General features: G+C 45.3%; 1 protein-coding gene across 11 annotated transcripts in view; it reads right to left on the bottom strand.

Annotated features, from left to right (window-relative positions):
• Positions 1-25,986, bottom strand: part of CLASP1 (cytoplasmic linker associated protein 1) — a 248,558-nt gene that overhangs the window by 210,839 nt on the left and 11,733 nt on the right. For all 11 annotated transcript variants that reach the window (XM_060177959.1, XM_060177960.1, XM_060177962.1 and 8 more), the window contains exon 2: positions 1,907-2,380. In XM_060177959.1, coding sequence (XP_060033942.1) covers positions 1,907-2,101 — 195 coding nt within the window. In that variant the 5' untranslated portion in view covers positions 2,102-2,380. The remainder of the gene's footprint in view (positions 1-1,906; positions 2,381-25,986) is intronic.

Raw genomic sequence — 25,986 nt, 5'->3', positions numbered from 1 at the left:
AGACTGTGTCCAGAGACTTCAGGTGTCAACGACTGCCACCTCTCCAGATTCAAAGGAGGTCTCGAAACTTTACATCAGGCTCAACCTGACGCTGTTAACTGGCTGTGGAAGAAGGGCAAACGCTAGAAGAAGAAGGTGTGGGAACGACAACCCTTCAGCTTCATCACTTGGGTGAGATCTTTCCTTTCATAGTATTCTCTAATTCCATACCAGGTGGTTCACTTCCTAACAAAGTCCCAAAACCTAGATATAGACCAGGTTCCAGGAGACAGAGCATATGTTCACAGGTATCCATAAACTAGGGCAAATATATACCTGAAAGCAGTAGTACACTAGAGTTTGCAGTGAGTACCCCCCAACACTTCATCTCCACTATTCCAACCTTTGGGTCCATGATTCTTCAACAATTTTTTTTGGCTTTGTATGTTAATTCTCTTTTCAGCCACCAGGTTCCAGATGCCATCAGGATGCCGGCCAGGCTTCCCTGGATTGAAGACCCCACCAATGTGTCCTGGAGCTCAGCTTCCCCAGAGACACACCCTACCAGGGAAAGAGAGAGGCAGACTGGGAGTATGGACCGACCAGTCAACGTCCACGTTCAGCGGGGAAGCAATTACAGAAACCAGACCTTCCACCTTCTGCAACCCACAACGACCCTGGGTCCATGCTCCCAGAGGGATAGAGAATGGGAAAGCTATTGGGGAGGGGGTGGGATATGGAGATTGGGTGGCGGGAATTGTGTGGAGTTGTATCCTCCCCATCCTATGATTTTGTTAATGTCTCCTTTCTTAAATTAATTAATTAATTAAAAAAAAGAAAAAAAAAGACAGATTTTTCTTTTTTTGCCTCCAGGGTTATTGCTGAGGCCTAGTGCCTGCACCATGAATCTACTGCTCCTGGAGGCTATTTTTCCCCTTTTGTTGCCCTTGTTGTTTTAACGTTGTTGTGGTTACTATTACTGTTGTTATTGATGTCATTGTTGTTGGACAGGACAGAGAGAAATGGAGAGAGGAGGGAAAGAGAAATATAGACACCTGCAGACTTGCTTCACCGCTTGTGAATCGACCCCCCTGCAGGCAGGGAGCTGGGGGCTCGAACCGGGATCCTTACGCCGATCCTTGCGCTTTGCGCCACCTGTGCTTAATCCGCTGCGCTACCGCCCAACCCCCAGAAAAACAGCTCTTAAGCACTTCAAGTCAGTCCAGATTTCAGTCACAAAAGCCCAGTCTCTGAATGGTAACAGTCAACCTTCACAACTCGTTTGAATCACAGGTGCCTCATCCCATCACCTAAGGACAAGTGAAGAGGCTTCATCTTCAGAATCTAAAGGCTGTCCACTAGGATGTTACACACAGGTCACAGAAAAGTCTTTGGCAACCCAAGCTATGACGTCTAGCCAGCCACCTGGGCTGACTTCAAAACAGCAACACGAAGGCAAAAATGCTCCCCATCCGAATCATCCACCTCCTTAACAAAAAAAAAAAAAAAAAAAACAGTGGAGACATCTGTGACTCATGAAGGGTGGGTGACCACTAAGGTCTCCCAAGTCACTCACTGAGACACAGTATTCACTTTCCCTCCAGGCTGCAGGTGCTTGTGAACTTTCCAACATTAAGTCTCTATTTGTTCACTTGCTCTAGGAAGAAATGTATATGAGGCACACAGCGTACCTCACTGGAAGTCGAGGAAGCATGCTAAGTAATCACAAAAAACTTACACACACACACACAGAGAGAGAGAAAGAGGGGAAGGAAGAGGGAGGAGGAAAAAGAGAGAGAGAGAGAAACCAATTTTAACCTAATGAAGCACAGTCACATCACTGGAGCCACCTAACTTAATCAGAAGGGGGGGGGGGTTGGGAGGGGAGAGGGTCACCTCTAAGAGTCCCTGCTCAAGCACAGTTTACCTTGTAATTGCTAGAGTTCACCCACGAGGTAGCGAGGCCATCCACAAACTTGTCTAGCATGGTCTGGTCATGCTCAAGGTCTGCAGATTTCTGCTTGTCTGAGAAATAATCTATAAGCTCCTGGCCAACTTGCAGTCGCTTCCCCACATCCTTCTGCAGCACCTGTGCCAGGTAGGACTCCATGCGAGTCTCCATGGCGGAATCCAGAGCCAGCAAGAGCTAGAGGGCACTCGGGGTGACGCCCTCCCGGCAGATGCGCCCAGGGGGTGGCCTCTTTGTTCGCAGAAGGTTACTCAAAGTCTGAGTTTCAAAGATGCAATCTGGGGAATGGCAACAATGCAGCATGTGTGTCTGAAGAGCAGCTGGTAGGATATTAAAAGTCCAATTTAAATAACTAGTTGGAGATAAAGGGGTGAGAGGCAGAGTGCTGTTCCACTACTGGTTCTGAAACACTTCATAATTCAGCAGTCCGTTCTGAAAGAGAAGAGAAAGACAAATCAGCAGAGAGGAGATGACATTCAGATGTCGTAAAATATTAAATTAAAGACAAAGCCATTTACACTGCAGGCTTATTTATAATCACAAGTGGAGTGAGAAGCATGAGTGCTTGGCACCATATCGGAATAACATAATTATTATTTTTATCCAAAAGAACACCAGAACCTGAAGAATGGAGCCAATGAGCTACGCGGTCGCTCGGCTAGTGCCTTTCATAACTTGCCAGCTTGTAAATGCACCAGACAGGAAAGCAAAATTCTGGGCTTCCAGAGCTTCCCCCCGACAACTGAGAACCAGGCAAGGATGTCCAATATCTCCACTGTTACTCAACATCATTCTTGAGGTCCTCGCCACCGCAATCAGACAAGAAAGAGATGCCAAAGGCATACAGATTGGGAAAGAAGAAATCAAACAATCACCATTTGCTGACGTACAGAACTGGCACAGATCTACAAAAGAAGCAAAAATAACCCAATAAAAAAGTGGGCCAAAGAACTAAATAGACAATTTTCTAAAGGAGAGATTTACATGGCCCACAGAGACATGAAGAAATGCTCCACTTCACTTAGCATTAGAGAAATGCAAATTAAAACCACGCTGAGATCCCATCTCAAACCTAAGAGAAGAGCTTACATCAACAAACCAGGAAATGACAGGTGTTGGAGAGGATGTGGTCTGCTACATTTCTGGTGGGAATGTAAACTGGTGCAGTCCCTTTGGAAGACTATATGGACAGTCTTCAAGCAAATACAAATTGAATTACCTTATGACCCAGAAATACCACTCTCAGGCATTTATCCAGTAGACACTCAAAACACTAATTAGAAGGGACATATACAACTCTGCATTATTCACAGCAGCCAAAGAGTGGAAGCAGCCTAAATGTCCATCATCAGACAACTGGCTAGAAAAGTTATGGGATATATATTCTATGCAATATGGCTTTGCAATCAAAAACAGATGATATTGTGTCCTTTGGGACAAAACGGATGACGTTGGAGGTGATGATGCTCATCAAAGTAAGTAAAGGGATCAAAGACAACTGTCAGATGGTTTCACTAATACATGGAATCTAAAGATAACATTTCCATGACCTTGCCAAAAACAAAATCAAAACCAGAAGTAAGCACACTGTTCTTAAGACTTGTGAGAGGGAGCTGGGTGGTGGTGCAGCAGGTTAAATAAGCACACGTCAAAAAGCACACAGACCGGTATCAGGACCCCGGCTCCCCACCTGCAGGGGGGGTCGCCTCACAGGTGGTGAAGCAGGTCTGCAGGTGTCTTTCTCTCCTCCTCTCTGTCTTCCCCTCCTCTCTCCATTTCTCTCTGTCCTATCCAACAACAACAACAACAATAATAAGTACAACAATAAAACAACAAGGGCAACAAAAGGGAATAAATAAAATAAATATTTTTTTTAAAAAAAGGAAAAAAAAAGACTTGTGAGAACTGTGGTGGTTATCTTGGGAGGTGAGAGGGTGGGGACACAGAACTCTGGTGATGGGTCTGGTATAATCTTGTGACAAACTATTAATAACAAACAAAGGATATTTAAAAAATAATCAAACTCCTACTTTAGTTAACATATTTCTTTAATTCAGTTTTTACTGGAAGTTAATGGTCTACAGTACCGTTGTTGGCACTGGGGTACAGGTTCTCATTTTAGCTAGTGGGACAGCACTCTGCCTCTACCTGGCTTCCCTCCAGACCCCTAATGTCCTTCTGCCTTAGTCACTGGAGACATTGCTGTGTGACCTTACTCTCAGTTTAAAATGCTGGAGACAGAGGGGCTCCACAGAAATGCCACTGGCTCAAGTGGCAGGACTGGTGACATCACCCAGAGGTGAAAGCAGCACCCACATTTCTTGCTCAGCAGCTGAGCAACAGAGTAAATAGGATCCTATGGCACCCCAGCCTCCTAACAACGAACTGAGAGTGACGGAGGGAGAAAAGCAGACAGGCTCACACGTTCTAACCTGCTGGAGACACGGTGTTCTTCCTGACACCCACGCCATCTGGGCCATGTGTTTTCCTATAAAGTCAAAATGCCTCCAAATCATGTTGGGGAATCAGACAAGCCACCTATGTTCACCTCTAACTGCTGAAGCAGGTGTCTGTGTTTGCTTCTTTGTTCTCCCTTCAATCTTGCCTCGATTCCTTTTGTGCTCACCTAAGAAGACCTACAGAAAACTCATCTTCACTAGACAGCATGCAGTGCCCTGGCACTATTCCAGAAAGAAGAGTTCTACAGGGGTGTGGGGGGTAGCATGATGGTTATGCAAAGAGACTTCCTTGCCTGAGGCTTTCATGTCCCAGGTTCAATCCCCGTAACCACCATCATAAACCAGAGCCGTGTAGTGCTCTGGTGAAGAAGGAAAAGGAGGAGGAGGAGAGTTCTACACATAAACAGTAAACCAAAACTCCCAAGACTCTAGCAGGCTGATCTAAATGTATAAATTAAGCAGTCAACACTTTGTACAAGGCGACTCTTCAGTCTAAGCACTTTTTGCTTTGTTTTGTTTTTTCTTTAATAAATCTTTTATTTTTTTTTTATTTTTTAACCAGAGCACTGTTCGGCTCTGGCTTATGGGGGGGGGGGGGGTTTGAACTTGGGACTTTGGAGCCTCATGCATGAGTCTACTATTATGCTAGTCTACCCTCCGCCCTGTTTTGTTTTATTTATCACTGACACATAACCTCAGAGCCTTACACTTGAGGGTTCAATGTCTTACTCACTGCCCCACATCCAGCCCCCTACCCCTACTCCCACAATGTGCTCACTGCTTAGTTCTGGCTTATGGCGGAGCTAGTGACTAAATCTGGGGCCTTTGGTGTCTTAAGCATGAAAGTCTTCTGCATAACCATATGCTATCTCCCCAATCCTCCTCACCCCACCCCACCCCCAATTTTTTTCTTTTTCTTCTTAATGTGGCATTGGTAAATAAACCCAGGGCATGTGCAAGATATGCTTAAGCAGTGGCTGCTGCTATTGTTGTTGATGACGATGTTGAAAATGAGAGGAAGAAATGGTAAGGAAACTGGTCACGGGGCCAGGTATGGTGGCACACCTGGTTGAGCGCACATATTACAATGCATGAAGACCCAGGTTCAAGCTATAGGTGTCCAAGTGCAAGGGGAAAGCTTTGCGAGCAGTGAAGCAGGGCTGCAGGTGTCTCTGTGTCTCTCTCCTCTATCTCCCCCTTCCTCAATTTCTGATGGTTTGTTTTTTTTTTGCCTCCAGGGTTATTGCTGGGGCTTGGTGCCAGCACTATGAATCCGCTGCTCCTGTGTTGTTGTGCGCGGGCCGCGGAGAAGAGAGTGGAGAAGAGAGAGAGGGGTTCTGGAGCAAAGAGGAAACACAAATCTTTATTTGCGCTGACACCTCAGAGTTGGGTGCTAGAGAAGCAGGTTGGGCCACATGGAGGTAGCGAAAATGGCCGCCTCACGCAGTAACCTTTCCTGCGTCTGAAGCGCTGGCAAGAGAACGAGGTGAGGAAGAAGAAAGGCTTTTATAGGAGCAGCTTTCACGAGAATGGGAAGGGGGAGGAGTAACCATAGCACTCCAGGGTAGGATAACAACTCTCGTGAGAATGGGAGGGGGAGGAGTAACCAAAGCACTCCAAATATTGCAGGGATATAGACAATGCCCTGAGGGCACAACATGGCTGAACAGGCACTCCGAGAATGTCCCAACTCTCGCGCAGGAACTAGCAGTAGCCTGAGGGGACAACATGGCAGATGTGACTGCATCGGCACAATTTCCCAGCACTCCTGGAGGCCATTTTTCCCATTTTGTTGCCCTTGTTGTTGTCACTATTGTCATTTCTGTTGTTGCTGGATAGGACAGAGAGAAATCGAGACAGAAGAGAGGGGGAGAGAAAGACACCTGCAGAACTACTTCACCGCCTGTGAAGGGACACATCCACAGGTAGGGAGCCGGGGGCTAGAACCAGGATCATTATGCCAGTCCTTGGACTTTAACACGCTGCGCTACCGCCCAACCCCCGATTTCTGACTGTTTCTATCCAACAAATAAAGATAATCACCACACATGAAGCTCCTCGGAGCCACCCACAAGGCTCCCAAGTGGTACCAGGCCCACACTTGATAAAGTGAAAACTCCACCTGCTGGACTGTCTGTCCAACCCCAAGGACAACAATTCTTTCTCTTTCTAGCACCACCCATCCCAGCCCATCCCTATTCTCAGCATGAAAAGGACAATGTTCTTCCCAAGCCCATATAAAAGAAGGCAGCAGGGACCTGGGCAAATTAGTTAAACCAACAGCATCTTCTCCACATGGATCCAAGATCAGCCCAAGGTGTAGGTTCGACAATACTGGACTCATTGTGGGCTGGAAATAGCCACTGGGCTGGGAGCAGCGGCAGCTGCCACAAATTCATTGCTACACCTTCCCTGCCAAGGCAAGCAGAGTTCAAATCTACTTAGCTGTGAGATGTGACCTATAGTCAGGCCTTGGGCTGTGACTTGCTTTGGGCAATAAGAAACTAGCAACTGGGGAAAGAGAGAGACAGACTGGGAGTATGGGTCGACCTGTCAACACCCATATTCAGAGGAGAAGCAATTACAGAAGCCAGACCTTCCACCTTCTGCATCCCATAATGACCCTAGGTCCATACTCCCAGAGGGACAAAAAATAGGAAAGCTATCAGGGGAGGGGATGGGATATAGAGTTCTGGTGGTGGGAACTGTGTGGAGTTGCACCCCTCCTACTGTATGTTTTTTGTCAGTGTCTCCATTTTATAAATAAAAATAAAAAATAAAATAGGGAGTCGGGTAGTGCAGCAGGTTAAGCACAGGTGACGCAAAGCACAGAACTGGCATAAGGATCCCGATTCAAGCCCCCGGCTCCCCACCTGCAGGAGGGGTCGTTTCACAAGCGGTGAAGCAAGTCTGCAGGTGTCTTATCTTTCTCTCCCTCTCTCTGTTTTCCCCTCCTCTATTTTGCTCTGTCCTATCTAACAACGACAACATCAATAACAACAACAATAATTACAACAACAATGAAAAACAAGGACAACAAAAGGGAAAATAAATTTTAAAAAAATGAGATTCTATTTCTCGTAAGTCTGTGTGTTGGCTCAGTTGCAATGGGAAGTTTGATCTGGCCTAGGATCATTCAGAAGCTGCTGTCATCTGGCAGCTTGGCGGGGGCTCAAAATTCTATGAACGGCATCACTTACATGTCTGGGGCAGTGATGTTGGCTTCTGGCTGGACCTCCACCACAAATGATCTTTAGCCAGCCAATAACCGGCAGTAATTCACTAGAGTAGCTGGAGCAATCCAAGGTGGGAAAAAGGAAGCTACCAGACATCACACAATACTAGGTTCCAGAACTTAGAAACCATTTCTGTCATGCTATTCATCAAAACAAGTCACAAGTCCAGCTCTGATCCAAAGTGTGAAGCAGCTACGGAACACTGTGGCCAAGCTTCTTGACTAAACACACACTGTAAGTTTGTCAATGGAATGCAGCAAAAGCACAGGGCAAACCACCAGGTGTCACAGGCAGACAGTCACACCAGCCACATAAGAGATGTAACATAATTCAGAGAAGGAATGGGTCAAGACGGCCTGGAGTGATTAAACAGAAACTTACTAAACAAAGTCACTATGAGCTCTGTCTTAGAACATGGACACGAATATGTGCCTACTAATTATGGCTCCTCAAATCAAGGCTAGGTAAAATCAAATAAGGGAGGGAACAAACTGAGTGACTGGGGGGCAGGCAGTGATGCACCCAGTTAAGTGCAGAGATTACTAAGCTCAAGGACCCATGTTCAAACCCCCGCTCCCCACCTGCAGAGCAGTGAAGCAGGTCTGCAAGTATCTTTATCTCTCCCTATATCTCCCTCCCCCAATTTCTCTCTGTCCTATTGAATAAAATAAAATGGAAAGGAAAAAAAGAAATTGAATGACTTAGGGCAGAGCTGATTAGATTGAAATGAAAAAGCTAATAAGCATTGAGCAGTAATTCAAAATGAGACTGTTCTCCAGAGTTTGGCTTCCTTACACACACTGCAACACTATACTATCACCTTATTAAAATCCACAGCATGGGCACTTAATAACTACCAACATGGAAATATTCACCAGCCACAGTGTCTGGGCATAAGAAGTACAGGATTACAAAAATACAATCAAGGCAGGGGATGGGGGAGTGGACAGCATAATGGTTATGCAAAGAAGTTCTCAAGTCTAAGGCTCCAAAGTCCCACCTCCAATCCCCTGCACCACTAAAAGCCAGAGCTGATCAGAGCTCTGGTAAAAAAAAAAATAATAATAGGGAGTCGGGTGGTAGTGTTGTATGCTATACATTGGGTAGTTCTCTCCCGCCAAGAGAATTGGATCAGTCCAGTTAGTTTCGTGGGCCCGCTTGGCCCCGCCCCGAGGAACCCCGCCTGAGTTAGAGAGTTCCACAGTTGGAGAGTTGAAGAGTTCGAGAGTTCCAGAGTTACAGAGTAAGAGAGAGTGCTTGCGCTGCAGCAAAGAGACAGCAGAGTTCTGTTTGGTGATTAGTTTGTCTTAGTTTATGAATCGTTGTCCTGAATAAAGAAATACAGCTTCCCTGCCCAGCCGTTGTCTCCGCATCTCTGTTACCCACCCGTGAAGCTATCCCGGCAGGCAGGAGCCGCCAAATTTTAACAACAAATGGCGCCCAAGTGGACCTGACCTGCGCATCTCTCAGATTCAGATAAGTAAAGACAATTTGGCTACCTATGCACTATGGCCTTCTCTTCTGCTTGTGAAGAGATCTCCAAAGGCCTCTGCTCTTTCTTCACGAGACTGTTTTGCTGTTTCTGGAACATTTATCTCTGGACCACTCTGTGGTTTCCACTCGCTCGGGCAAACTCAGAACAGCCAGCGGGAATAGCCAGCGGGCGGGAGGCGAGGCGCAGAGCTGCTGTTTCCACCTGGTTAAACAGCCAGCCAGCCGGCTGCGCCCAGACAACCCCGCGCACCGCGCCGGCAGCCCCGCAGCCCGCAGGAGGCCGATGCCAGCACACAAGAGCCCCAAGAGCCCGACGCCAGCACGCAGGAGCCCAATGCCAACACGCAAGAGCCCGATGCCACCACACAGGATCCCAATGCCAGCACGCAGGCCAGCCCACAGGAGCCGGCTCTCCACCGCATGGCGCAGGGCACTGGACGCATGATCCCACGCTGCTCGGCCACTGCGAGCAGGGCAGCAGACATGGCAGGGCCATGGGACAGGGCCGCGGCAGCCTATCATGGCCGCCACCCCTGGGCACCTAGGCCCACGCCTTCTACAAAGCTGGCCTGCCTGCCCTCTTGCTATTAACAACATGGTAGAGCAGCGGGTTAAGCACACATAGCACAAAGCACAAGGATGGGTGTAAGGATCCCGATTCAAGCCCCTGACTCCCCACCTGCAGGGGAGTCGCTTCACAAGCGATGAAGCAGTTCTGCAGGTGTCTATCTTTTTCTCCCTTTCTCTGTCTTCCCCTCCTCTCTCCATTTCTCTCTGTCCTATCCAACAATGATGACATCAATAACAATAAACAAAAACTACAACAGTAAAACAAGGGCAACAAAAGGGAATAAATAAATCAATATTTTTTTTAAATTAAAATAATAATAGTAAGTAGGGGAGCTAAGCAGTAGTGCAGTGGGTTACGCACACATAGCACAATGCACAAGGACCAAGGACCTACAGGGGGGTTGCTTCACAAGCAGGTCTGCAGTTGTCTATCTTTCTCTCTCCCTCTGTCTTCCCCTCCTCTCTCAATTTCTCTGTCCTATCCAACAACGACAATAACAACAATAGGGGCAACAAAAAAATTGGGAAAAATGACCTCCAGGAGCAGTGGATTCATAGTGCAGGCACTTCTTCTAGCGTTTGCCAATGCAGGCACTGAGCCCCAGCAATAACCCTGGAGGCAAAATTAATTAATTAACTAATTAATTAATTAAAAGTAGAATCAGGGCTGCAGGTACCCATTCCCAGCCTGCACATCACTCACACACTACAAACTCAGACTCTCCTGCCTCCTCTCAAGTTCATTAATGGCTGCAACCTCCAAGTGGCTGACTGGCCCCTCTCCCTGCAGTCCCCTCTGTGGTCAGCGCTCAGGAGCCAGCGAGCTCTCCTGTCCACATCCTCGCTTCCGAGATGCGGTCTGCAGTCCCACTTGCCAGCCACAAATGCCCATACTTCTAGCTCTTCTGTTCAATCACGCTGCCCCAACTTCCCCAATCCCATCAGCTCCTTCCCAGTTTCACTTTCCTATTAGTCTGTATGAGATTCCATGGGGGGTGTTGATCATTTGAAACTTCCCTCAACTTTCTCTCTGTAACTGCTGCCAAGGAAATCTCAAGCCTTGAATAAACTTCACACTTTACCCGCTAATTCTGTATGCCTGCAGCAATCAGCCTATCAGGCTAAGAGAAGAAAAGCAAGTGCATGTGTGAACATGACACACACGCTCACCCATATATCACAGCCTCAGTCAGTTGTCCTTTTCTTAAATAGAAACAGAAGTCGAGAGAGAAAGGAGACCGAGAGAGAAAGGAGTGCCCGCAGCACTATTTCACTGCTTGTGAAGCCTCCCCCTGCAGGTGGGAACCAGGGGCTTGAACCCTTGTACATGGTAATGTGTACACTCAAGCAGCTGCACCACCACCGGCCCCACCAAGCCAGCTTTTAAAAGTGATTATTTCAAGTGGCCCAGGCAGTGGTGCACTGGATGGGGTGTTGGACTGACAAATGTGGGGTCCCAGGTTTGACCTCCCGCATGCGTGGGGGAATGCTCTGGTCTTCTCTCGTGACTTGGTTTGGTTTTTCAAGTGATCGTCTCCAACCTAAAAAGCCCTTCAACCTCACCAGCATTCTCTAGCAAGTCTGCTTAGCCTTCTCTCCAGATCTACTGTCCCTTCTTCTCCTCACACATGCATCCAGCCTGCATTCTTCTTGATACTCTCTACCTTTTGCTTGGTTGATAGAGTAGACAATACGGACAGCTTCCATTTTCTGCCCAAATCATGCCACCGAGCTGCAACTCCCTCCCCTCCCCCCCGCAATGAGGAGAACACTCTCCGTCCTGCCTCCCAGGGCTGCTGACTTACTCAGCAAGCTTTCCTGCTCCTCGAGCTTGTCCCCAGCAGCATCTAAGCCTCTCCACACCACTGGCCTGAGTCCACCTGCCTCTCATCAAGCGGTTAACAGGAAAGCTTCCACAGCAGCTAGCAACTGATGGACTCTGTTGACCAGTGGCTTCACCTGAGCTGCTCTTCTCAGGACCAATGTCCTCCATGCTGGCAAACCTCACTAGTTCTTTTCTGGGCTTCATAACTCCACCATGCAGTGGCACTCCAAAGGTGACCACCCCCTTCCTTCTTGAAAAGTGTCTCATTTCTGTGAAAACAAATGACCACACTTTCCAGCTATTTCTCTGGCTGCGCCTATTCTCGTTCTTTTGACTACCTCCACTCCATACCCACAGTGCTCCTGCTGGTTCCAACCAATGTCTCTCATCATCTCTCACTGTGCTCATGCCAAAATGACCAGTGTTCTTTTCCATTCAGTTTTATAAAGGGGAGGGCGGCTGCGGCTGGGCAGTGCCACACCTGATAGAACACACATGTCACAGTGCACAAGAGCCGAGTTTCAAGCCCTGGAGCCTCTACCTGCAAGGGGAGTTTCATGAGCACTGAAGCAGCATAGCAGGTATCTCTCTCCTGTTTTCCTCTGTCTTTCCCCGCCTTCCCAATCCACACCCCCCTATGTGTATGTCTGTGTATCCAATTCAGAAATATATTTTTTAAATATTTATTTTATTTATTCATTCCCTTTTGTTGCCCTTGTTGTTTTATTGTTGTAGTTATTATTGTTGTTGTCGTTGTTGGATAGGACAGAGAGAAATGGAGAGAGGAAGGGAAGACAGAGAGGAGGAGAGAAAGACACCTGCAGACCTGCTTCACCGCCTGTGAAGCAACTCCCCTGCAGGTGGGGAGCCGGGGTTCGAACCAGGATCCTTATGCCGGTCCTTGTGCTTTGCGCCACCTGCGCTTAACTCGCTGCGCTACAGCCCGACTCCCTCATAAATATTTTTTAAAAAATAGTTTAAAGGGGGTCAGGCAGTAGCGCAATGGGTTGAGCACACGTGGCACAAAGCGCAAGGACTGGGGTAAGGATCCCTGTTCTAGCCTCTGGCTCCCCACCTGCAGGGGAGTCCCTTCACAAGCGGTGAAGCAGGTCCGCAGGTGTCTCTCTTTCTCTCCCCCTCTCTGCCTTCCCCTCCTCTCTCTATTTCTCTCTGTCCTATCCAACAACAATTACATCAATAACAACAGTAATAATAACTACAACAATAAAACAAGGGCAACAAAAGGGAAAATAAATAATAAAAAAATTAAATTTAAGTAGTCTGAGAGGTGGCACAGTGGTAAAGGCACTGGACTCTTAAGCATGAGGTCCTGAGTTCAATCCCTGGCAGCACATGTACCAGAGTGATGTCTGCTTCCTTCTTTCGCTCTCTCTCTCTATCTTTCTCATTAATAAATAAATTTTTTTTAAAAAATTAAATTTAAAAAAATGTTTGAAAACCTGACGATACATTAATGACACCCAATTGTAGGCCCGTGGGCCAGATATCTCTCAGACACTAACCCTTTCCCACTCTGATAGCTTAAGCCAACTAAGGCCCTGGCTGGTCCTTCTGTCTGCCACTTTCCTCACACCTACACTGGCCTGACAGCTCCAGGTTCAAATCTCACTTCCAAGTCACTGACAGTCACTGAGTTCCATTTCTCCCTCAGGTGTGGAAAGTAAAAGGCTATGTGGGAAAAACAAGAAAAAAAAATTCAAGATAAAGGACTGTGCAGGGGTCAGGCTGAGCACACATGCTGCTATGCACAAGGACCTGGGTGCCAGCTCTTGGTCCAGTCTGCAAAGGGAAGTGTCACAAGTGGTAAAGCGGTGCTGCAGGTGTCTTTCACTCTCTTTTCTTTTTTTGCCTCCAGGGTTATTGCTGGGGCTTGGTGCCTGCAACACAAATCTACTCCTGGAGGCCTTCTCCCCCCCCCCCATTCTACTGCTCTTGTTGCTGTTGTTATTACTGCTGTTGTTGCTGTTGTTGGATAGGACAGAAAAATTGAGAGAGAAGGGAGAGAGGGGAAGAAAGATAGACACCTGCAGACCTGCTTCACTACCCGTGAGGCGTCCCCCCATAGGTGGGGCGACGGGGACTCGAACGGTGATCCTTATGCCAGTCCTTGCCCTTTGCACCATGTACACTTAACCTGCTGAGCTACTACTGCCCGGCCCCTACTATCTCCCTTTTTATCTCCTCTTTCCATCTCAGTTTCTCTCTGTCTCTATCCAATAAGTGAATACATGAAACATTTTGTTAAAAGGAATGTGTAAATACAATGAATAAGACACAAACACGAGAGCCAGTAACCTGTGATTAGAGGAAAAAAGGCCACTTGGGAAGATGGTGCACACCGACCCATGATCACTACTGGTCCCCACCCCTGCAACGAGGGCTGGATTCTTAAAGGGTGCCTAAGAATCATTCTTTTTTGTTTTTGTTTTTTTTTTTCCTCCAGGATTATCACTGGGGCTCAGTGCCTGCACTACGAATCCACTACTCCTGGAGGCCATTTTTCCCATTTTGTTGGCCTTGTTGTTGCGCTTGTTGTAGTTATTGTTGTCATAGCTGTTGTTGCTGGATAAGACAATGAAATTGAGAGAGGAGGGGAAGACAGAGAGGAGGAGAGAAAGACACCTGCAGACCTGCTTCACTGCCTGCAAAGCAAAACCCTCCAGGTGGGGAGCTGGGGGCTCGAACCGGGATCCCAACAACCATCCTTGCGCTTTGCACCATGTGCGCTTAACCCGCTGCACTACTGCCCAGCTCCTCCTAAGAATCATTCTTACACACACCTCACATTTCATGAACTGAGTATCTGTGTCCAGAGCTTTCATACTTACATATACGCAGCCATAAAAAGATAAAGTAAAAAAAGAATCCGAAATTCTCATTTTAGTTTGGTAATTCTCAACAGACACTATTATGTGTCATTATGCGTGACATTGGGAACTAACAGGAATTGTTGTTCTCAGAATGTCTGCAGGTGGCTGGGGAGATGGCATCAGGACTCTGCAAGACTTTCATGTCCAAGGCTCTGAAGTTCCAGGTTCAATCCCCCAACCCTCATAAGCCAGAGTTGTACAATGCTCTGTATATTCTATGTATAATAAGTAAAAAGACTGGACAAAGAGGAGGCCCAACAGTCATTTTCTTGCAAAAATCAAGTGTGGTAGTTTTCGATGAGCTCCATCCAAGACACCTTTCGAGTGCAGACCAGGGGGTTTTGGGTGGGCACACGATTCTTTCCTTTAGAAAAATCATTAAAACTTGGAATTGGGGAACAGGGCAGTAACCTAGCAGGTTAAGCACAGGTGACGCAAAACACAAGGACCAGCATAAGGTTCCCGGTTTGAGCCCCTGGCTCCCCACCTGCAGGGGAGTCGCTTCACAGGTGGTGAAGCAGGTCTGCAGGTGTCTATCTTTCTCTCCCCCTGACTCCCCCTCCCCTCTCCATTTCTCTCTGTCCTATCTAACAATGACAACATCAATAACTACAACAATAAAACAACAAGAGCAACAACAGGGAATAAATATTTAAAAAAAAAACAACTTGAAATTGTTCAAGTGATCACAAAAATATCCTGCAGCAGTGGGGTGCTCCAGCTCGGCTGATTCACCATGTCTCTCTCAATCACTAAACCCAGTTTATGATAGCTTTCCACCTACTCAATTTCTTCTCCTTTCATGGTTTATAAATATACTATATTTGTTTCATTTTAATTAGAAATAGAGAGGCCAGAGTACAGCTCAGCTTCACTTAATAAAGAGAGGGGTAGGGAAACAGCATAATGGTCATGCAAAAGACTTTCCTGCCTGAGGCTCTGATGTCCCAGGTTCCATCCCCAGCACCACCATTAGCCAGGGCTCAGCAACGCACTGGTATATAAAAGCACACTGATAAAAAAAAAAAAGAAGTGTATGTGTAGAGGAGGGGCGAGGAGAAGAGGGAGAAAGGAAGAGAGAAAAGATAAAAGCAGCCAGGAGGGAGTCGGGAGGTAGTACAGCTGGTTAAGCGCACATGGCGTGAAGTGCAAGGACCCACGTAAGGATCCCGGTTCGAGCCTCTGGCTCCCCACCTGCAGGGGAGTCGCTCCACAGGCAGTGAAGCGGGTCTGCAGGTGTCTATCTTTCTCTCCCCCTCTCTAGTTTCCCCCCCTCCATTTCTCTCCTATTCAAGAACGCTGACATCAATAACAACTACAACAACAATAAAGAACAAGGGCAACAAAAGGGAAAATAAATAAATATGAAAATTAAAAAATTAAAAAAAAAAAAAAAGCAGCCAGGAGACTTGGACTCTCAAGCCTGAGGCCCTGAGTTCCATCCTCATCATCATACATCATAAAGTGATGCTCTGGTACTCCCTTTACCCACCCACAGATAAAGCTTCTAAGAAAATTTCTGAATCTTAAGTTTTTCATGTTACCCTCCACTTTCCATACAACTGCCTATTCTGTAAATATATTTAAAAATTAAATTTTACAGAGCCATGCAGTGGCACACCCACTGACAGTCACTGTCATGTCCTATACTACCTGACCCTGTCACCGTGTGCTTGGCCTGGGTTTAAGGCTGCCCCCACCAAGCTTTGGTGCTGTGGTCTCACTTTACCATGTGAGAAGACCCCAGTTCAAGGGAAACTTTACAAGCAGTGAGCAGTCTTGCAGGTCTGTCTGTCTGTCTGTCTCTCTCTCTCTCTCTCTCTCTCTCTCCCCCCGTGTGTGTGTGTGTGTGTGTATGTATGTGTTTTTCAACCACAAAGAAAAAGAGGCTGTATTGTATTAATAGTTTAGTGAACACAGGGTTCATATCATTTCCAATTACTGTTTCTATATTTTTGAACAGATATGTAAGTTTAATGCTGTTGGATCATATATTTCATCTATTTTAATATTTCCATAAACTTCCACACTGTTTTCCATAAAGGTTGTACTGCCTTATATTCCACTTTCTATGGGATGTTCCAGTTTGGTATGTTTTTATTCTTTTTTTCTGCCTCAATCTGGCTAGGACTTCTATAATGAATATTGGTGATATCCTTGTTTTGTACCTCATATTAAAGGAAAAGATTTCTGTTTACAAAAAAAAAAAAAAAAAGATAGAAAGAAAAGGAAAAAGAGGCCACAGAGAGCAGTGCAAGCACCAAGTTCCAGCAATAACCCTAAAAATAACAAACAAACAAAAAATCACATTTTTTTCCTTTAAAAATAAGTATCTGTTTCTAGCACCATACTGACTTGGTTTCAAACAGAGAAGCCTGCCAAGCAGATAGCAAAGATGAGCACAGATGCCAGTATGAGAGAGGTCTCAAAACCCATAAACCCCCAGACCTAGGTGAATTTGTGTGAAAAGCATCTGATCTGTCATTCAATAGCCTGACAGCTGACAGAGCCATCCCACATTTCCCAAGGGAGCTGGCTCACACTCGTCTGCAGAAGAGAAACCCTGGTAAGCACTGGGTATTAATGTGGAGACAGAAGGTGTGAGAAGGCCTGGAATATGGAAGCAGGAAGGATTTTTGTCTGTAACTGAATAAAGGAGTCAAGCTATAGAGAAGTAATGTATACCCCTGAAATCTGATGATTTTGCAAAGCATGGTCATGTCACTAATGGAAAGTGGGGGAGGAGGGAGAAGAAGTGATGCAGGAGTCCTTAAAAATCTAACGTCATTTCATCAATGAAAATAAAAACAAGAAATGAGATGCAGACAAATGCTCCACTCGTGTTTGATCCTCAAACAATCAGCATGATGACACAGGACAGAACAGTGAGCACCAGGAAATGGCGACTTGGGGTGAGGTGGACTTTCCCCTGTGTAGGCTGTGGGTTAGTCCCTGGCACCGCAGGCGAGCACCGTGGACAGCACCAAAGGCATGCCCCTGGAGGGCTGAGCAGTGCTTCAGCATTCCCCCACCTCTTCCCTTTTCTCTACCTCTTTAAGTAGACAGAACGAAAATAAAATTTAAAAAGTGGGGGAGTCGGGCGGTAGCACAGCAGGTTAAGTGCAGCAGGTTAAGTGCAGGTGGAGCAAAGCGCAAGGACCGGAGTAAGGACCCCGGTTCGATCCCCCAGCTCCCCACCTGCAGGAGGGTCACTTCACAGGCAGTGAAGCAGGTCTTCAGGTGTCTCTCTCTCCCCTCCTTTCTCCATTTCTCTGTCCTATCCAACGATGACATCAATAACAACTACAATAATAAAACAAGGAAAACAAAAACGGAGTAAATAAATAAATATTTTAAAAATAAAATTAAAAAGTGGGCCAGGGAGGTTGCTCAGAAGTATTTAGCATGTGAGGTCCTCAGTTTATTCTGCAGCACTTCATAAAAATTTTTAAAAATTGGGGCCAGGCAGTGGAGCAGCTGGTTAAGCGCACATGGCACCAAGCACAAGGACAGGCATAAGGTTCCCGATTCGAGCACAGGCTCCCCACCTGCAGGGGGGGTCGCTTCACAAGCGCTGAAGCAGGTCTGCAAGTGTCTGTCTTTCTCTTCTCCTCTCTGTCTTCCCCTCCTCTCTCCATTTCTCTCTGTCATATCCAACAACAACAAAAGCAACGGCAGCAATAACAATAATAATAACAACAATGGCAACAAAATGGGAAAAAATGGCCTCCAGGAGCAACGGATTCATGGTGCAGGCACGGAGCCCCAGAAATAACAACCCTGGAGGCAAACAATAAATAAATAAACAAACAAATAAATAAATACGGGCTGGCGAAATAGCTGACTTGGATAGCCTGCTGCTTTGTAGATGAATGACACAGGTCTGAGCCTGGCCCCACCACTCTGAAGGGAGTTTTGGTGCTGTGGTCTCTTTGCCTCTCTCATTCCATCTCACTCTTTGTATCTGAAAGTCTGCCCAGAACAACAAAGTCCTAGAGATTACTCCCCATCTGCCCCCACCCCCAGAAGAGACAATTACACCCTTTTATATATTAGTATAGAATTTTTTAATATGTTAATGACAGAACTCTGAATTTTTTAAATATTTTTATTATCTTTATTTATTTATTGCATAGAGACCATTAGAAATCAAGAGGGAGAAGATCTTTACATGTCATACATCAGATAAGAGTATAATAACCAACATATATAAAGAGCTTGCCAGACTCAACAACAAGACAACAAATAACCCCATCCAAAAATGGGGGGAGGACTTGGACAGAATATTCACCACAGAAGAGATCCAAAAGGCTGAGAAACACATGAAAAAATGCTCCAAGTTCTGACTGTCAGAGAAATGCAAATAAAGACAACAATGAGATACCACCTCACTCCTGTGAGAATGTCATACATCAGAAAAGGTAACAGCAGCAAATGCTGGAGAGGGTGTGGGGTCAAAGGAACCCTCCTGCACTGCTGGTGGGAATGTCAATTGGTCCAGCCTCTGTGGAGAACAGTCTGGAGAACTCTCAGAAGGCTAGAAATGGACCTACCCTATGACCCTGCAATCCCTCTCCTGGGGATATATCCTAAGGAACTCAACACATCCATCCAAAAAGATCTGTGTACACATATGTTCTTGGCAGCACAATTTGTAATAGCCAAAACCTGGAAGCAACCCAGGTGTCCAACAACAGATGAGTGGCTGAGCAAGTTGTGGTATATATACACAATGGAATACTACTCAGCTGTAAAAAATGGTGACTTCACCATTTTCAGCCGATCTTGGATGGACCTTGAAAAAATCATGTTGAGTGAAATAAGTCAGAAACAGAAGGATGAATATGGGATGATCTCACTCTCAGGCAGAAGTTGAAAAACAAGACCAGAAAAGAAAACACAAGTAGAACCTGAACTGGAATTGGCATATTGCACCCAAGTAAAAGACTCTGAGGTGGGTGGGTGGGGAGAATACTGGTCCATGAAGGATGATGAATGACATAGTGGGGGTTGTATTGTTAAATGGGAATCTGGGGAATGTTATACATGTACAAACTATTGTATTTACTGTTGAATGTAAAACATTAATTCCCCAATAAAGAAATAAATTTAAAAAAGAAAGAAAGAAATCAAGAGGGAAGACAGTGATAGAGAGGAAGAGACAGAGAGACACCTGTAACATTGCTTTACCAGTCATAAAGCTTCCCCTCTGCAAGTGGGGATTAGGAACTCAAACCCGAGTCCTTGAGCACTGTAACAGGTGTGCTCAACCAGGTGTGCACCACCCAGCCCTAGAACTCTGAATTTTGTGAAAACCTAAGGTGGATAATTTGTTTTATGAGACAGCTGATAGGTCTCAAAATTTTAAGGACACCATGTCTTCAACTCAAGATATATCCTTACAGCACCATCTATGAACCTGAAGACAAACTATACCTCATGTTCCCAAAACATGCCTTGAACGGACTGCCCAGTCACTCTTCAGTTTGAAAAAAAGACAATGAGAAAGTCTTTAATGTACTGACACAAAACAATTTCCAAAATATACTAAGATTTTTGTTTGTTTTGGTTTTTCCCTCCAGGGTTATTGCTGGGGCTCAGTGCCTGCACTATGAATCCACTGCTCCTGGAAGCCATTTTCCCCGTTTTTTTGTTTTGTTTTGTTTTGTTTTTTGCCCTTGTTGTGGTTGTTATTGTTATAGCTGTTGTTGGTGTTGGATAGGACAGAGAGAAATGGAGAGAGATGGGAAAGACAGAGAGGGGGAGAGAAAGAAAGACACCTGCAGACCTGCATCACCGCTTGTGAAGCGACCCCCCCTGCAGGTGGGGAGCCGGGGGCTTGAACCAAGACCCTTATGCCAGTCCTTGCGCTTTGTGCCATGTGCGCTTAACCTGCTACGCTACCACCCAACCCCTCAATATACTAAGATTTTTAAAGATGCAACATATTCCATAATAGGCTACCATCTATAACAAAAAAAAATTTGTGTGTATTTATTTGCATTTTTCACACGTGTAATTAATAACATTGATAACTTGAGAGGAACTGAGTGAGTAGGGGATAAAAGAAAAATTTTAATTATTAACCCTGTTCAAATAAATATTTAGTACTTTTTAAATGTAACTAGGGCTGGATAGTGGCATACTGGGCTAAGTGTACATGTTACAGTGGGTAAGGACCCAGCAGGTTTAAAATGTAATACATTTAACCAGTAGTTTCATCTCTCCTTTGCAGGTAATTAACACAAGGTAAAAAAAAAAAAAAAAATCATAACTACTACAAATTTGACCTTGCTCATAATTTTTTTTTTTTTTTTACCAGAGCACTGATCCATTATGCTATCTAGCCCTACCCCACAGTATATTTCCTAGTCATCTTTGAAAAGCAGCTATCAGTACAGGAACTAAACTTGTGCTTGAAATAGCACATGTCTGATAATGGCATCTTTATCCAGAAGCAGGGCAGTCACTTCACAGAAGGATGATAAATATCTAACCCCTACCCCAAAAAGTCACTGATCAGCTGATGATTCAAGTAACATGCAAGGCAGGCAGTGGCACATCTGACTGAACACACTTGTTACCATGCGCAAGAATCCAAGTTCAAGACCCCAGTTTCCAACTGCATGGGGGAAGCTTGATGAGTGGTGAAGCAGTGGTGTAAGTGTCTCACTTTCTCTGTCTCCCTTTTCCTTCTCAATTTCTCTCTGTTCTGTCAACAAATAAATAATACTAATAAAAGTAATGATGTCAAAGTAGCAACATCCTTAATTTTATCAACACCTAAGGCTCTCCACAAAAAGTTTCGGGGCCAGAGCATATGTGTTGCAATGTTGAAGGGCCTGGGTTCAAGACCCCAGTTCCCACCTGCACAGGAAAAGCATTACAAATGGTAAAACAGTCCTTCCTTCTTTCCTGCCTTCCTTCTCTTGGCTCTACTCTGTGGCAACCCCTCAAAATCAAATGATAGTGCCAACCTGCTCATGAGTCTGGCTCCTTATCCCAGTTGGCACAGCTCTCTCATAAGTAGAATACAACAGACCCCAGGAGTGTATGTACCTGGTTCAGGGTGTCACATTCTTCAGGTCAGATAGAAAGAGGACATATCTCTTCCTCCACCTGCAGATTATAATCCCTTCAGTCTTTCACACTGTGGTCACTTAAAAGGATAATAGTGACCGAGTCTTTACTTACCTACCTGTCCATTTAAAGGCAGAGTTCTCTGGGAACAGGACTAAAACTCTTTTTGTGTGACTGTACGTACAACTGCCAACTTTGTAGAATAACTATCCCAATCAAGGTAAATAAACTATGTCTTGGGAGTCAGGGGGTAGTGAGTGCAGCAGGGCTAAACGCAGGTGGCACAAAGTGCAAGGACTGGTGTAAGAATCCTAGTTCGAGCCCCAGGCTCCCCACATTCAGGGAAGTCGCTTCACAAGCAGTGAAGCAGGTCTTCAGGTCTTTCACTCCCCTCTCTGTCTTCCCTTCTTCTCTCCATTTCTCTCTGTCCTATCCAACAACAACAATCAAAAACAACAATAATAACTACAACAATAAAACAATAAGGGCAACAAAAGGGAATAAAAAATATTTTTAAAAACTTAATAAATAAATAAACTGTGTCTTTCTCTAAGTTTTCTCCAGTGTAAACACTAGAATAATTCTGTGATCTTAATGGCAACAGTTCTCATTAAAGGCTTTGTGGTTTTGGCCCAATACTCATTTACACCCATGTATGTCCTTTTGCGCCCCACCAGTCACCCTGTCCCACCCCCAAAGAGGTCTAAACAATCATTATCAGATGTTCTGAAATCTTCCAACAGTTCCTCGTTCTTTCCTGACTCCATAAAAACATTACTCTTCAGTTGTGTTAAATACTGCTACTCTGTCCCAAGTAAGTACTCCTTTGGCAATTTCAGAAATCCGTGTTCTGAAATGAATGAGAATGGAAAGCTTCTCTCATCACATTCACTTTGTTTTTTTTTTTTTTTTTTTTTTTTTTTTTTTTTAAATATTTTATTTTATTTATTTATTCCCTTTTGTTGCCCTTGTTGCTTTATTATTGTAGTTATTATTGTTGTTGTCGTCATTGTTGGATAGGACAGAGAGAAATGGAGAGAGGAGGGGAAGACAGAGAGGAGGAGAGAAAGATAGACACCTGCAGACCTGCTTCACCGCCTGTGAAGCGACTCCCCTGCAGGTGGGGAGCCGGGGTTCGAACCGGGATCCTTATGCCAGTCCTTGTGCTTTGCGCCACCTGCGCTTAACCCGCTGCGCTACAGCCCGACTCCCATCACATTCACTTTGAAACGTGCAGTCCAGGGCCATGGGGAGTCTATTTGGCAGGCCAACCCCTCCCATAAGTTAAACTCAATCAGCAAGAGGCTAAACTACCATGACCATTAGAACAAGTCAGCTTCCAGAGCAAGACATGACTTTAAGAGAACTGACTTTTAAAGAACCTTCCTGATAAGGGCAATTACTCAGCTGGTAGACTGCAGGATTTAAAAGGGTCACCCTTCTCAGGGTAGAGCCCCATGTCTGAAGGGTGATATTTTATTTATTTATGTATTTATGCCTCCAGGGTTATCACTGGGGCTCAGTGCCAGCACTATGAATCCACTGCTCCTGGAGGCCATTTTTTCCCATTTTGTTGCCCTTGTTGTCGTTATTGTTGGCTAGGACAGAGAAAAATTAAGAGAGGAGGGAAGACAGACAAGGGGAAAGAAAGACAGACACCTGCAGACCTGCTTCACCACTTATGAAGCGACCCCCCTGCAGATGGGGAGCCGAGGGCTCCAACTGGGATCCTTACACCAGTCCTTGTGCTTGGTGCCATGTACCCTTAACTCACTGCGCTACCGCCTAGCCCCTTTCTGTTTTATATCTTAATGTTTTTCAGCCACCAAGTTGCAGTTGCTACCATGATGCCAACCTGACTTCTCTGGGCAGATGATCCCACCAATATGTCCTAGAACCTCCCCTCTCCAGAGCCCTATCCCACTAAGAAAAGACAGAAGCAGGCTGGGGGTATGAATCCACCTGTCAGCATCAATGCCCAGCAGAGAAGCAGTTACAGAAACCAGTGCTCCCACCTTCTGCTCCCCACAAAAATCTATGGCCCATACTCCCAGAGGGATAAAGAATAGGGAAGCTTCCAATGGAGGAGATAGGATATGGAACGCTGCTGCTGGGTCTGTATGGATGGACCCCTCTGTCACCACAATCTTGTTGAGCACTATTAAATCACCAAGCGGAGGAGAAGGAGAAGGACGGCAAGCAAAGTACACAGCTGTGGTGGTGGCTTAGTGGGGCAGAACAGAGGACTTGCATGCCTGAGGACTAGAGCTGACTCCCTGCCACTGCACAGGCCACAGCAGTAGTCGGACCGTGTGCCTCCCTGTTATGAAGTAAATGCTTCTTTATTCTTTTAAGTATTTTGTTCCTTTTACTTTGTGGAGGGAGAGAAAGGAAGCACTGCTCAACTTAAGATGGTCCTGGGGGTTAAGCCTGGGACTCCAGGGTGCCAGGCACAGAAGTCTGGTGCATAAGTTCATTCCTACTTGAGTTCATATTCTTGCTTGGAAATAGAAAATAGAAGAACAAAATAACTCCATTCTTTCTTTTCACTGTTAATAATACATATCTGCTACAAATAAACAAAGGATGGATGGATGGATGGATGGATGGATGGATGGATGGATGAATGTGTGTGTGTGTGTGTGTGTGTGTGTGTGTGTGTGTGTGTGTGTGTGTGTGTGTGTGTGTGTGTGTGTGTTTAAACCAGAGCTCTACTCAGCCCTAGCTTATGGTGGTGCAAGGGACTAAACCTGGGACTTGGAGCTTTAAGCATAAGAGTCTATTTGCATATAACCACTATGCCATGAACCGCCACCCCTTTCTTTTCTTTTGCATTTAAATAGTGCCTTACTTCATTGAAACTTTTTTATTTTACTTTATTTTTATTATTTTATTTTATTTATTTTTTCTTTTACCAGGTCACTGCTCAGCCCTGGCTTATGATGGTATGGAGGATTGAACCTAGGACCTTGGAGCCTTAGTCATGAGAGTTGTTTGCATAACCATTATGCTATCTCTCCTGCCCCACATCAAATATTCAACCTGGGATTTATCTAACTATCTTATGCCATTTGTAAAAAGGGGGGAAAAAAATCACCTGAAACATGTGAGATCTAGATATTATCGATCTTTACATTTGGGAAAGACCTGAGCACCCCTCGAGGAATTGAACCAGGAACTTCAGAACTTCAAGCATGAAAGCCTTTTGCATAACCATTATGCTAGCTCCCCAGCCTGTGTTTGCTTTTTTTTTTTTTTTAAGAATTTATTTATTTATGAGAAAGAGTGAGAAAGAACCAGACATCACTCTGGTACATGTGTTGTCAGGGATTGAACTCAGGACCTCATGGTTGAGAATCCAGTGCTTTATCCACTGTGCCACCTCCTGGACCACTCTATGTTTGCTTTTTAAACCCTAGAGAGTTCATCACAGTTTTTGCTGAAGAATAGCAGGGATGTAAAATTGAATATTTGAGGGCAGGGGTAGATAGCATAATGGTTATGCAAAGAGATTCTCATGTCTGAGGCTCCAAAGTCCCAGGTTCAATCCCCCACACTACCATAAACCAGAGCTTAGCAGTGCTCTGATAAAAAGGAAAAAAAAAAAAATTAACTGACTATTTGATTACATTTTCCCCTTTGGTCAAAGCCTTGCCTCACAGATCAGCACTCATGATCTTAACTGGGTTACTTGTGGGCCCTTAGGCCATCCCATGTTAATGGGGTGCTTGCCTCGCTCGCTGGGGAAGAAGGCTAACCTCAGACAAGAGGCTTTCACCCTGGCACACGCAGTGTTGGGGACTGAACTCAAGCTTACAAGTCCTGCTCTCTACTGCTGTGGCACTACCCAGGGCCCGCTTAACAGAACCAGGGAGTTTGACATGAACCAACTCAATGCAATTTGTACTGGGTGTTGCATGCCAAGGAGTTCTTCTAACATGGTTGGTTTCCATTCTGCCTGTGTTGCCAAGGTCACTCCCCTTCTGAACAGGTATGACGGAAAACACAGTCTGGGCTTATGGGGCCGGTCTGTCTGATTTAGCTGTCAGTACTAGGGTGTGATCTACAAGCATTTCTTTAAACACGTGTGCTCAAAGATCTTGCTTGAAATGTATTAGTGAGCGCAGTATCTGGTGTTATGGGTCAGAGATCTGCTGCCTAAGATAGATTTCTCAAGTGATTCTCAGGTCATTTAATTTAGAAGCTTCCCTTGGGGGCAACCTTACTGAATTTTCTGCTAAGTTTCTTCTTTCACTTAAAAAAACAACAACAACAACAAAAAACTTTTTTTGTGGTCTGGGAAGGTGGCACATAGGATAAAGCACTGGACTCTCAAGCATGAGGTCCTCAGCAGCACATGTACCAGAGTGATGCCTGTTCTTTCTCTACTAGCTTTCTCATTAATAAATAAATAAAATTTTTTTTAAAAAAAATACTTAAAAAAAAAACTTTTTATTTAGTTAGTTGATTTTGTCATCACTGG

This window comes from Erinaceus europaeus, chromosome 18 (assembly GCF_950295315.1).
Source record: "Erinaceus europaeus chromosome 18, mEriEur2.1, whole genome shotgun sequence".
In the NCBI taxonomy this organism is placed as follows: domain Eukaryota; kingdom Metazoa; phylum Chordata; class Mammalia; order Eulipotyphla; family Erinaceidae; genus Erinaceus; species Erinaceus europaeus.
The sequence above is the reverse complement of the archived record's forward strand: the minus strand, read 5'-3'. Positions and strand labels throughout refer to the sequence as shown.